The sequence below is a fragment of the Lynx rufus genome, unplaced genomic scaffold, assembly GCF_022079265.1.
Source record: "Lynx rufus isolate CCGP_SWC_20201006 ecotype Redwood Valley unplaced genomic scaffold, mLynRuf1.p SCAF_1, whole genome shotgun sequence".
Taxonomy (NCBI): Eukaryota; Metazoa; Chordata; class Mammalia; order Carnivora; family Felidae; genus Lynx; species Lynx rufus.
The window spans coordinates 82,051,473-82,065,347 of NW_025814823.1; the positions used below are offsets into that span (position 1 = coordinate 82,051,473).

General features: G+C 54.9%; 1 protein-coding gene across 2 annotated transcripts in view; it reads left to right on the forward strand.

The window, feature by feature from the left end:
* ATP11A (ATPase phospholipid transporting 11A) overlaps positions 1-13,875 on the forward strand; it is a 117,802-nt gene that overhangs the window by 49,886 nt on the left and 54,041 nt on the right. For both annotated transcript variants that reach the window (XM_047081826.1, XM_047081831.1), the window contains exon 2: positions 7,883-8,005. In XM_047081826.1, coding sequence (XP_046937782.1) covers positions 7,883-8,005 — 123 coding nt within the window. The remainder of the gene's footprint in view (positions 1-7,882; positions 8,006-13,875) is intronic.

Here is a 13,875-nt window from a genome sequence, read left to right on the forward strand (position 1 = left end):
GTGTTTGGCTGGTTCTTAATTGAAGGTGCCGGGAGCCCCTGAGGCTTGAAGCTGACGCAGGAAGGTGGCGTCTGGCGCCTGCAGGGAGGGCAGTGAGAAGGGCCTTTCCCGTTGTCCCCCCTCCTTAGCAGAGCCTGGCCTGAGCCCTGTGACCCGCGTGCATCCCTGAGTGTGCTTGGGGCATTTTTGCGTCTTCCCCGGAGACTTGCCCACCTCCCCCAGGCCATGCCCTCACCAACGTGTCACCAACCCCCTTCCTCAGCTTGTAGCATGAGTCCTGTGGCAGGCGCCCAACTTGGTTCTATGACCACAGCCCCCAAGGCAGGGAGTTCACTCCACCAGGGGTGGGAGGGAGTCTGAAGAGCCAGCGGCTGTGTCCCGGGAGCAGGTGGGCTCGGGAGCCTTTCCTGCTGTAAGGGCAGGGGTGTGGCTGGTGTGGCCTCTGACAGCCTACGGGGGGCGAAGCTGGCCTTCTTGCTGCTGTCTGCCACCTGAGGTCTGGGGGAGCGGCAAAGGAGGCAGGCGGCCATGCCAGGCTTATGTCCTTCCCTGCTGGTTTTCTTCGTTTCTTTGATATGGCCGTGTGATGAGCCAGCTGTTACAATGGTTCTGTACTTATTTTCTGGAACATTCCTGGTCCTGATTCTGTGCTCTGCCCTGGAGAGTAAGACCTTCAGGCAGAGCCAGAACCTGGTGACTCAAACCCCAGGACTGTACTTGAACTTCATTCAGGGTCAGGGTCACGAACTTGAATACCCACCCCCCCATAGTTGAAAGATAATTTTCAAAAAAGGTAAAGAAAGCCATGATTCTCGTGCAAATACCAACGGACACGGGTTTAAGATTTTATTTTGCTTGTAGTGAGGGAACCGGATACTATAGCTGAGGGGGTGAGGCACTGGCGGACAGACTCCAAAATTTCTAATTAATTTCTGAAAAAATTCATGTGGTACAAACATGGCAAAAATGTTCACACGCTAAATCTGCTGGTTAATTTCTATGCTCTGTGGTTTTCTGTGTCTGAGTCGCTCATATGGGTGCTGCCCCCATATGAGTGAAAGTGGTTGGAAAAGTAGACAGTGCTCAGTGATGGGGACCAAGGGCCAGGCCAGCTGGACACTGCAGCTCTGACCACACCTGTGCCAGGCCCCCAGCCCAGAAGGATCAGGATCCATCACTGACCTCTGATGCTTGGCCCCCACTTCCAGGGGTGGGGCTAGCCCTGGAGCTCGGTCCTGCCCCCGGCCACGCCTCCTACATGCAGGGCACCCTGCCAGCCCTGGACGAAGGCTCCTTTCTTTCTTCCAGTGGGCTCGTGCTGAAATCTGTGCGTCTGTGTAGAGACGGGCCTCCAGGTACTTTGTCAGTCCGTCCTTGACACTCCACTGTCTGTCCACATGGCACAATCAGTGAATGGACAGGACGGGGCCTGGACCCTTCCTTTTCTCACCAGGATCACACACTTAATTGCAGGAGAGTCTTTGGTGGCCTGGCCTTTGCCTGACCTCAGAGTCGCTGCTCTGCTCCATTGGTCCTTTTGTTAGTTGTGGGCAAGGTCGCGCGGTCACCTTGTCTAGTGTCATCACTCATTTTCAAGAAGACGGTTGACACCGAACCCTGTTTAAGCCGTTCTGCTGACCTTTGACGTCTTCCTGTTGGGGTCCAGGCCCACATGGCGGTGGCCCTTGGTTTGGGATTGCTCCCTGTCAAGTGGCGGGTTCTATCAAAGTCTGTTTGAAGAGGGGAGTGCTCGGGGGTCCAGGAGACAGGAGTCAGGATCTAACTGAATGCCTCAGGACACACTCAAGCCTGCACCCTGGATCTCATGGAACCGAGTGTCACTTGGGCCGAGAGGACTGCGGCAATCATGGAGAGTGTAGCCTGTGGTCGGCCTGTCCCCGAGGCCCTCGGCCGCCGGATACAGGCACCATACTGTCAGAGAGAGTGCCACCACGCACGTGAACCTGTACATGTCTGGGATTTTCAGGCAGCAGAGGTTCAACCCCAATGTCAGAACTATCTTTAGAAAAGAAGGATCAAAGGAAGGAGCCCTGCAGGCTGTTCGGAGAGCTGGGTCAGCGTTCAGAGAGCGGCTCTGACAGTTTCTACGTGGCTCTCGTCTCGTGACATTGCAGTGACCCTTTCTCAAAGCGGCTGCCTTCTGGGAGGGTGGGGCTGCCTCCGCTCCTGGGCTGGCCGGGGGGGGGGGTGGGAGTGGTTGCACCTCGCTTCTCTTCCTGCTCTCTGCACATGCTCCCTCCACCGGCTCCAGGAAGACTGTGTCCTCCAGCCTCACGTGGAATCTTCCAGGAGGCTCCGGGGCCCCAGGGCTGCTGCCTGCGGGCTCCCTGCAGACCCCATTCCTTCCCCGACCCTTCGACATCCTCCCTGTCTGCTCCCTTCTGGCCATGTGACGGTTACAGGAGAAGCTGACAGGCATGTTTAGTGCTGCCCCCGCCTGCCCACAGCTTCTGCAGACGCGCCTGCCTGTGACGGGCAGGTAAGCAGATTCAGATTCTGAACAGGTGCCTTGGGGCTCTGGCCACTGCAGGTCCGGTGAGATCCGGTGGTCCAGCTTTACAGCTTCCCAAGCCCCTGCCCTGTACCTGCCACTGGGGCCCCCAGGGGAGCAGCGTTGACAGGTCTTGTCTGAGGCTGTGGCTCTCAGGGGTACACGGGAGATGCACACCCCCCCCCATCACTGGGGTGACTCATCATCTGCCCACAGACTCATACAGAGCACGAACCGGGCACCACAGACATGAGGTCTTTTGTATGAATCCCACCGTGTCATGCCCCCCTGCTGGATTTCTCACTTCCTACAAGGTTTCTGTTTGTAGAATCTGCAGGGAAGGCTGGAAAGGGGAAAAAGGTTCAGACACAAGCAAGGCCTCTCCCGCTAAGAGGACGAAGGAGGATGAGCTGGAACCACAGGACTGTGCGTGTGGTGGGTGTGTGCACAAGCTGCGTGACCCTCGACAGTGGCACTGCCCACGTGTTCCCGGGATGACAAGTGGCGACCTCGTGTGCATGTGGCCGCATGCCGCTCGCTCAAGCGTGTGTATTGGTCATTGCCAGTGACGTATAACCCACCCACCCCAGGGGCCAACCTTCTGCGTGGACACTCGTCGGTGTCTGCTGGAACGTGTTCCTAGTGCTGTGCGCCTGCCATGCCCCCAGTCAGAATATCTTCCTCCAGAAGAAACCACCCGTGGTCACTTGTCCAGCCCTTGGCAAGCCCTGTCTGTCTGGACTTGCATGTCCTAGACAGTTCGCATGAATGGAACCCTACAGCACGTGGCCTTTTCTCTCGGCTTCTCCCCCTTACGTGCATTTTCAGGGTTCACCCGTGCTATAGCGCGTGCTCTTTTCATGGCTGCGTAGTAAGTCCATTGTGTAGGTGGAGCAGCCTTGTCGTCTGTCCCTCGGTTGGTTGACATTCAGGTTGTTTCCACTGTTCGGCTGTTGTGAATGATGCTGCCGTGGACACACGTGTGTGTCCGTGCTTATGTGGACCTGCGCTTTTGCTTCTCTTGGGTGCGAAACCAGGGGTGGGATCTCTGCGTCGCTTGGGGACTCCACCTTCACCCTCCTGGGGAAGTGGAGGACTGTCCCCTCCACTATCCTGCCATGATGGTGAGGCCCCAGCCCCCTGCACCTGCCTCAGTGGCGGGGCGGGGGGGGGGGGCGGCGTGAAGTGCGGTGTCCTTGTGGTTCTGATTTGTACCTCACACCCACTCGTGATGGTGAATGTCCAGTGTGCTCTGTTGCCTCCCAGCTTGTCTGAATATCCGTTCAGCGATGTGAACGGACTGGATGTCGGATCTTTGGTGAATTTAACCGTTTCAGAGTCAGCTGCTTTATCAAGGTCAGAAGCGGACGACGGAGGGTTTGCTGTGTTGCCATAAGCTTTCTGTCCACCGAGTCATGTCTACACGTGTTCGGGATTTAACACCCTTTCTGTGTAAGAGGATACATTCACACAACAACCAGCATCGTAAGAGCCCATTAGTGACACACAGTCTGCTGGAATAAACTGCACCATCTGCCTGCATCTTTCCAGATTGGATGTAAATGTACTGCACATGTTAGTGAAACGGTCCAATTTGTCTGCAGTGTTTTCTGTGCTGTGGAACAAAGGTGGGACTTTTTATTCCCAGCTCAGTGGGACAGAAGCGCTGAGCCCTCCGGGGCATGTGACCCACAGGGCACTGTGCCATCACCTCAGAGGACACATCGTTCACACCCGGATCTGCCGGTGGGTACGCAGGTTGAGAGAGCCGAGCCCCATGGCATGTGGGGGTTCTGCTCTCCGGTCTTGCTCGCTGCTGAAGAGGCTTCCTTGTTTGTGGTTCCTCCTGGTGCCTCGTTTCTGGAACAGCATGCCCACCTGGAGCAGTCTGCACCCAACAGTTTCACCGTGCCCCCTCCCCCCTGCCCCCTGTTGTAGTTTTAGGCGTTTGCCCCCTTGTTCCTGTAGGTGACAATCTCATTCATGTGGAAATAGGAAGAGACTCCTCCCCCCTCTGACCCTCCAGGCAGCGGGGGCGGGGAGGGGGGGGCCTCCGTGCTCCCGGTGAGTACAGCACAGGAGTGGGGTTTGCCTCTTGGAGGCACGAGGGCGCTGGGGCCTGCTGCACAGGTCAGGTGCACACTTTAGAGTGGGCTTGGTGCTGGCCTTTGTGGGCGTGCAGGTGCCCCCTGTGCAGCCAGGGCGCTGACAAGGAACGATCAGTGTTGGAGCCTGTACTGCTGCTGAGTGTCCCTGGCCATCTCCAGGGCTCCAGGGTTCATGTCACGGAGGGCGTCCCATCCAAGACGAGTCCCTAGAAAGAGAGGCTGGCGTGTCTGTCTTCCTGCCCTCGGGAGGTTTTGTGACAACCCACACCTTCATTCTCAGGGCTCCCAGTGACAGAATTGCCTTTTTGTGTTCAGCAGAGTTGCAGAACAGACCAGGTGACGCATACTTGGTTCAAGACCGGCGAGGGGTGCCAAGGTGGCTCAGTCAGTTAGGCAAACAACTTCAGCTCAGGTCACGTTCTCACGGTTCGTGAGTTCAAGCCCTGTGTCAGACGCTGCTGTCAGCACAGAGCCCGCTGTGGATCCTGTGTCTCCTTCTCTCTCTGTCCCTCCCCCTCAAAAATAAACATACATTAAAAAAAAGAAATTGTGTAATTGGGGCTAATAGGTACTAAGTGTGCAGAGTAGCAGAGGATTGCTGACAAAGCGGACACAGAAATGTTGAATCACACGTCCATAGTCACGGGGCCGGTCAGCTGCAGGGCACACACATGATGTGGGCGTGATCGTGAACCGCTTTCTCCCGGGGCGTCTTGTTGGACGTGTTGTCTATATGTTTTGCACACCTGGTCTTAGCTTCCTCAGAATTGGACATTTTTGCAGAGAACAGCACGCGGAACTCACCTGGGTCTTGGTCTGAACCCAAAGATGCTTCCTGCGTGTCAGGGCCACACACGAGACCCCTTGTAAGCGCCGTTCCCTGGTGTCCCTCCTTGGGCGCTATTACACTGACCCCTTGGTGAGCAGAGTCAGCCGGAAGCAGAACGTCACCATGGCCTTTCTGCCCACCGACTCGTAGTCTATTCGTAGAAGCAGCAGGTATGGCTGAAGCTTGTGGGTCATTGCTTCTTTTTGTTCCTTGGGGAACAGCATGAAGGTAGCTTCCTTACGCACAGCCTAGTTTTCATCCAGTAAGTACGTGGCTCGCTCCCAAATGGGTTTTTTGTTGCAGTGACATAGGCAGACCCCAGTGCTTGTTGGTGTTCAGTCACTTTTCTGGGCTGGTCTTGTCCCGTAGGCGGACATAGTGTCCTGACGTGCAGTAGGTAAAGTCGTGGGCTGGACGCGGCCAGGAGGCCCCCCTCCACGCACCGCAGACACGTCCCCTGTCTGGGAGGATCGGGGCTTCCAGAGTCGGTGTTGTGGCTGAAGCCTAGCGGCTGGCCTTGAAGTAGGAGCAGGACCCCCGGGGTTCTCATTTTTGTGTTACAAGTCATGTTTTAATGCTTTTCTTTCCTTTCCGGTTTCTCTATTATGTATTCCTTTTAGCGTAAGTTCTGGAATCCATGGGAATGAGAAGCATCCGCAGCTGTGTCTCGAGCATGAAGGGATGTCTGGGACTTAGATTTGTATGTAAAGCTCTTACGCCGCTGTGTCAGCACCCGTTACTGGTGGCCTCACCTGGACGGGGAAGCAGCGGAAAAGGCCGTGGTCGGCAGGGACGCGGCCTGGCCCTTGCATCATGGGCTCCTGGGGCACCACATCCGAGTTCCTGCCAGTTTGGGGGCCCAGCCCGTTCCCTCCAGTGATCTTGCACCATTTCCCATGTCCCTGCCGCATGTCTCTGGAAACGGGTGGAGTTCTGGGGACCGAGTCGGTCTTTGCCCTCAGTCCGCGTGGACATCGGCAAAACCAGGCCCTAGAGAAGGCACGGAGGGAAAGTGCGTGCGGGCGGCTACCGTGGACCCCGCGGTGCTGGGGGCACATCTGTAGACTTCTGACCCCTCGAAGCCGGGAGGTAGGCCCGCGCCATGCCACGCAAGCAACAAGAGCAAAACGGTGTGACGTGAGGCTGTCCTCGCCTCAGCCCACAGGGACACTGCTGGCCTGTGTGACCCCGTCCACCTGGCTCCACAAGCGAGGGTGGGCGCCGTGCCGGGCGGAACACTCTGGCTCCCCACAGCCGTGCGGTTCTCTTCCTGCTCCTGTTCTCCGTTTCCCGCTTTCGTTCCTCGTCAGCCACCATGAGTGAGGGGCTGTCACTGTCCTCAGGGGCTGTGAGGCTGCCTGAGGCCAATGTCTCAGTGACAGCTGAGTCGGAGCTGTGACCTGACCCGCCTTTCTTCCTGTCCCGTCACCCTGACCTTCTGCAGTGCTGGTGTTCCCACCTCCTCCCCCCATGACTCACTGTACCCCAACAGGCTGACGAAGTGTGAGGCCAGGACCTGGGGCTGGGCTGCTGGTCTGGGGGTCCCAGGACCTGGGGCTGGGCTGCCAGTCTGGGGTCCCAGGACCCGGGGCTGCGCTGCCAGTCTGGGGGTTCCGGGATCTGGGGCTGGGCTGCCGGTCTAGCAGGACCAGGACCTGGGTCTGGGCTGTTGTATGGAGGGGGCCAGGACCCAGGGCTGGGCTGCTGTGTGTCAGGGGTCCAGAACCCGGACTGGGCTGCTGTATGGGGGTGCCAGGACCCAGGGCTGGGCTGCCGGGTGGGGATCCCAGGACCTGGGCTAGGCTGCTGTATGGGGCTGCCAGGTGGGGGTCCCAGGATCTGGGCTGGTCTGCTGGTCTTGGGGGTGCCAGGACCCGGGGGCGGGCTGCTGTATGGGGCTGCATTTTAGTCTCTCATCTGTGGCTGCAGTGTCATAGGCACCTCCGTGCTGAAGGCACAGCGTCTGGTTCGGTGTTTTAAAGGTTCTCCTGTCAGAAGACATTTACCGGGTGCCTCGCGCACGTGATACTGAATAGTAGAGTCAGACGCCGGCCTCCTGTCTTCCCAGGAGGGCCCTTGAGCAGGGGGACCCGAAACGGCTCAGCAGCTCCATCGTGAACTCATAGTTTCACCCTGTCGTTAAAGACCCACCACCACGTTTCTAAGGGGGCTGCCTTTTCTGTTGGAAGCGTCGGGACCGTGCTGGGCCTTCTGTCTACGTATGAGCCCAGCCACGTCTGTTCCCCTGACCACCAGCTTGTAAGGGCTTCCCTGTCGGGTGCAGACCGCCTGGCTCGGCCCAGTTCCTTGAGGAACTTAGCCCGTGGGGTAGAGTGACGGGAGCCCGCTCTTCCCATGAGCGAGGACGCGCCTTACAGCTCGCGCTCTGCAGAGGGTCCGTCACCTGTGCTGACGGCGCTCTGTTCTCTGCAGTGTGCTGGCGAGGAGAACTGCGTGGACAGCCGGACCATCTATGTGGGGCACAGGGAGCCCCCCCCAGGTGCTGAGGCCTACATCCCGCAGAGACACCCCGACAACAGAATCGTCTCCTCTAAGGTGAGCTGTGTCCCTGTGGCGGGTACCCGCCCCGCTCCCAGGGCTATCGCCACGCTGCTGCCCGCCACCCGGCGCCGTGGTGGGTGTCCACGTGGGGCTGGTACGCGTGTCCCACGCCTGTCCCCACATCCGGTGACAGACCGCATTCCCGTCACCTCCCTTTAATCACCCCAGGACATACGAGGCCTGCTTCTGCCATGTGTGTGTTGGCTGGCCACGTGCCTATGTGTCCTGGTTCACACATCTGTGTGGGGGACACACGTGATCCCGGGCGCGTGTCCCCGTGCGCACATCCGTGTGGGGGACGTAGCACATTTTTTTTTTAAACTATCAGAGCATCTGAAATTAAGAAGAGTTGAGAACAGACAAGCATTTCTCTTTAAGGCAGTTTTTTTAATGGAACTATTTTATTTAAAACTGCCACAGAAAACAACAGTAATGACAACAGCCATAATAGCTTTAGTCACCAGAGTTGCTCATCAGGAAAATCCCAAGCGATGAGTGTGGCACGTTATTGCCCAGCCGGATGAGTGACAGGAGGCTCCCAGGCAGGTGTTGACAGTGGGACCTGTGTGAACCTGACAGTCTCAGGTGGCGCTCTCACTAGAGACCCCCCACTCGCCCCCCCTCAACAGGACTCTCTAACGATTCTTAACAGTCAGCCCCTGTGCAGTACAGGCGCACCGAGAGTCAGGGAAGCGTGCTGGAAACGTGGACCCGAGTGCCGTGTGAGCGCGTCGAGGTGGCGCCACGAAACCGCCCACGCTGCCCAGTGTCCATCCCGGGACATTTGTCAGGCCCTTCGGCCGCCGATGGCTCCCCGCCTCGGCTGGTTTCCCCCTCCAGGGACAAAGCCTGGCCTGAGAGTCCTAGCCCCCATCCCTTCGGGTTGGTGTGGAAAGTTCTGCCCAGGACTGAGCGGAAGAACCTTCTGGAAAACAAAGCACCTGGTTGGGGTGGTCTGAGGGCCTGCTTGAGGCATATGGAGGAAGGTAGCTGGACGCTGAAGGAGGCTTGTTTATGACCAGCGCCCCTGTCACTGTTTTCAGGGGAGAGAACCAGACTCGGTGATTTCTAAATGCCGTTCCTGACTCTGTCCTGATTTGAGTGTCACAGCCAATATATTATTTCCATTTGTTCCTTTCAAATACTCCCGCGGTGACTTTGAGGTGTCCCGTCTTCTTTCCACGCTCTATGAGTTGCCGCCTTTGCTCCCCCTGCGGTGGCACCCGCCGTCCCCTGCCCTTCCTGCACCGGGGCCCCCACGCTGCCTCGGTTCCTGACGATGGTAGGAACCCCTCAGAACAGGGCCTGGAATACCTCAGAACAGGGCACCTGGGTGGCTCACTCGGTTAAACATCAGGCCCCAGCTCAGGCCATGATCTCACCGTTTGTGAGTTCAAGCCCCGCATCGGGCTCTGTGCCAACAGCTGGGAGCCTGGAGCCTGCTTGGGATTCTGTCTCCCTCTCTCTCTGCCCCTCCCCCGCATGTGCTGTCTCTCTGTCTCTCTCTCTCTCAAAAACAAATAAATATTAAAAACAAAAAGATGGCTCAGAACATGGGAAAAAGAACTGAATTTGTAAAACCTGACTTTACAACAGTTCCCGGAGAATGTTTGCTGTAATGTATGTGTGTTTCCTTGGGAAGAAAACATTTCTGTCAGAAGAAAAGACTGCTGGGCAAGACTTATTCCATGCACAGAAGTCTCCACTCAGTAAGCCTGATTGCATTTAATCAGAGAGCTTTTATTGTGTGAAAAGTTACACCAGGGGCAAAATTGCCAAGCTCGCCGTGCTTTCCCGGCAGTGCCGGTGCTACGTCAGCAGTGATTGGAGTTCCGTTTCCTTTCCGGGGGAGACACACTGGGCAGGGGCCTGGGATGAAGCAGAAACAAGAACTGAGTCCCCAGCGCATCCCTTTCCCTTTCCTTCTGATGACACACAGAGCCCCGTGCCCAGGACTTGAGCTCGAGCATGAGTGGATCCGGCTTCGGGAGAAGGTCGGGTGCTGCCTCATCAGTTCCATAAGGTTGTACATGGGACACAACATCCATGTGGCCCCCAGTCTGCCCTCAGGACGCCACAAATCTGATACTAGGCTGAGGCTATGCGGTTACTGCGTACTTTCGAGAAAGCTGCATCACTTGTGACTTTTGGCCAGGGAGGATGGCGTCTGCCAGTCACACGTGGGCAGACGGTGGTCCTAGGACTTGTGAGAGCATCGTGTCTGCTCCACAGCAACCTCGTGATGCCACCGCCATGCAGGAGCCCAGCCCCTTGGAGGAGGAACAGCTTGAGAACAGAGCCTGCAACCGAGCCTTAGCAGCGAGCCTGACCCTGACCCTCACGTCCACAGGCCTGGCACCGCCTCCTGCCAGCCCAGCACACTGTCTGCTCAGCGTGTAACCCTAGTGACCCCAGTCAGGCATGACTGGTTTCCACGTCCTGTTCTCCCAGCCGCGAGTGAGAGAGAGAAAGAGAGCCCAGCTCCACGTGTGGATTTCCTTCCACGGAGCTTCGCTTGGCCTGCGGGGCGGCATCAGGGCCATCAAGACAGCACGGTGGGGGAGCCGCTCTGGGGCACCTGACGGTCAGGACCGCGTGGTGCTGTCCATGTGTTCCCGTCTGGGGGTAGAGAGCGGTGCCGGGCTTGTCCAGACATTTCTTCCTGGCCATGACTGGGACAGACCGGCAGGCTGTGTTTTGTCCTGAGCCACACTCCCGGCGGGAATAGAACCATGGCCACCACCACAGACAGAGCCAAGTGCTCGAGAGGCATCTGTGACATGGGGCACACACACCGTGGTGCTCAGTGTCCGTGACGTGACAGAGGTGAGAGCAGGGGCCATCCTGTGGGACTCAGGACTCCTCGCAGGGTCTGCAGGGGCGAGGCGAGGACTTCATTCTGGCACGGCCGACACCAGGCACCTGCAGTCTGTGGAGTCGGGGAGCTGGCGCTTGATGCCGTGGAAGGTCTGAGTCGCACGTGACATCCTGCCTGTGTCCACACTCTCCACACCCACTATTTAACAAAGATGAAGCCGTCTGCAGCTCATCGGCTCTTACGTGTTGTCAGATGCCCCTTTTACGGTTTCTGTCCACATGGTGCTGACCCGTTTGCACAGTCACACGCACTTAAATGATTTCATGGGTTTTCACCCTGTCACACGCCATCAGGAGTTAGTGACCCTCCTTTCAACCACATTAACCATCCGCGGTAATGACTTATTATAGTAATTTATCCCACTCAGTAAGAAGATTACAAAGTGTAATGTCTGAGCTGCTGTTTGGCCTCTCCTGCCTGATTAGAATTCAGCAATCATGTAAGTGGCTTTCAAGCCCAAATCTGGGCTGCTTCCCTTGCACTCTAGAATCTGGGAAGCCATAAGGAGTCCAGAAACACGGTAGCATTAAGACGGGACAAGACCAGATATACACGTAGCATTCCAGGCTTCACGAAACTCCCCACTTGGAAGGATTGCAGTGGATGACACTCTGTTTTATTTTTTTATACGTAAGATGAAAACTTTCTAACGTGGAAACTTTCAAAAATATGTAAAAAGTCAGTGATGTGATAATCTCTCACATCCTTCTCACCAGTGTCAGTGGCTGTCCCCGGGCGGCAGTGCTGGCTTCATCTATGCGTCCACTTTCTACCCCACACTTGGTGAGGCACGTCCTCTACAGCATTTGATTTTCATCTTTCGATTTTTCGGTAGGTGGAGGATGGGGTTTCCAGGAGGACCTTTTTCCATTCCTGTGACTTTGCTACCAAGTAACACATTACAAGTATTTGGGGAAGTTTTTGGTTAACTGGTGGGCAGTCAGTACGGGCTGGGAAATGAGGTTGGTTTCACAGGGTAGGGCCTTGAAGACAGCTCCGTTTTGGGTCAGGAAATCCGTGAAGAGCAAAGGATCCTTCTAGGCTGGTCACAGAAACACGGACATGAGATGTAAATGCTGTTCCTGCGTACGAACTTCTGTTTCTTTTCATCTCCTTTTAAAAGTTAGTGGAAAGTAACTGACTCATTATGGCCCATTTAAGAGAAAAAAAATATATATCTTTCTTAAAAATTTAAGAAGATTGATTGTGTTTGTATTGTTTGTCAAGCTATACAATTTTAATGTCCCTGTTATTTTTTTAGTGCCACTTGGAGCCAGAACTGTGATCCCTGCCGCATTCTTTCTGGGTGTGTGCTGTGGTACTTACTTTACACGTGAAAAAGACTGGAACACAGTCCTTAAATAATTCAAATAATTCAGTAAAGTTTACTGGAGTTTTAAGTGTCAGGACCAGGGTTTGATATGGGTCTGACCCCAAAGGCCATGTGTTTTCCAGTAGAATAAAGAGGACATACTTTCTTTTAAAAAAAAAAAAATTATGTTTATTTTTGTGAGAGAGAGAGAGAGAGAGAGACAGAGAGAGACAGCATGAGTGGGGGAGAGGCAGAGAGAAAGAGGGAGACACAGAATCGGAAGCAGGCTCCAGGCTCTGAGCTGTCAGCACAGAGCCGACATGGGGCTCGAACTCACAAACTGCAAGATCACGACTTGAGCCAAAGTCTGACGCCTAACCAACTGAGCCACCCAGGCGCCCCCAGAGGAAATACTTTCTGAATTCCATAGAATGAATAGCCAGAGTATCCTGAGGTAGGGCAGCAAATTAAGAATTCAGATCATGTTTTTTTGTTTTTTGGTTTTTTTTGGTTTGGTTGGTTTTTTGTGGGGGCGGAGAAGACACTGCTGATACTTTGGGAGAACTGGCAGTCAGGGTTGGTTTTTTTTTGGGGGGGGGGTTGTTTGTTTCTGGTTGAGAAACCGAGGTAAAGACGGAGCCACAAATTCCCCGCCCTCTGCTAGTGTCTGCGGCTGCATTCCTGACCCAGAGACCTGCTTTTTGGTTCTCAGTTTGTTTGCACTCAAATGAAAGCCTAGTGTGTCCTTGACAAAACGCAGCACCTATTCATGATGTAGAGTTTCTGCAAACCAGGAACACAGGAGAATTTCCTCAACTCGATAAAGAACATCTATTATAAACCCGCAGCTGATGTCGTTCTTTTAAAGATTTTTTTTTTAATGTTTGTTTATTTTTGAGACCATGCGAGAGACAGAGTGCAAGCAGTGGAGGGGCAGACAGAGGGAGACATAGCATCCGAAGTGGGCTCCAGGCTCCAAGCTTTCAGCACAGAGCCCGATGTGGGGCTCGAACTCACGAATCGTGAAATCATGACCTGAGCCGAAGTCGAACACTTAACCGACTGAGCCACTCAGGCGCCCCAACATCGTTCTTAATGATGAAAAAAGAGATGCTTTCACCCTAATTGAGAACAGTGAAAGTTTCCCCGCCGCCGTTCCCATTCAGCGTCTTACTGGATGTCTTCACTAATACAGTGAGAAAGGAAAGGGAATACAAGATACGCAGTTTGGGAAGGAAGAAACCACTGTTAACAAGTGACATGATGGTCTGCAGAGAAAAATGCCAAAGAAAAATCCCAACAAAACCTCATAAGCAGAGCAAGGCCAGCGGCAAACATTTGAATTCTCAATTAGAAACACCATTACGTTGGCATGAGAAAACGGAAAAACACATGTGTAACAAAATATGTACAAGATCTATGTGAGGGAAACTATAAAACTGTGATAAAAGAAAAGATTTAGGTGAATGGAGAGACATTCTGTGTTCATGGATGGGGAGGCTTAGTGTCGTCATTAAGATGTCAGTTCTGTCCACCTCAATCTATAGAGTCAACCAAATCCTTATCCGAATCCCAGCAGGTTATTTTGTGGACATCAGGACGCTGATTCCAAAGTTTGTACGGAGAGGCAAAAACCCAGAGAGCCAACACAATATTGAAGGAGAACAAAGTTGG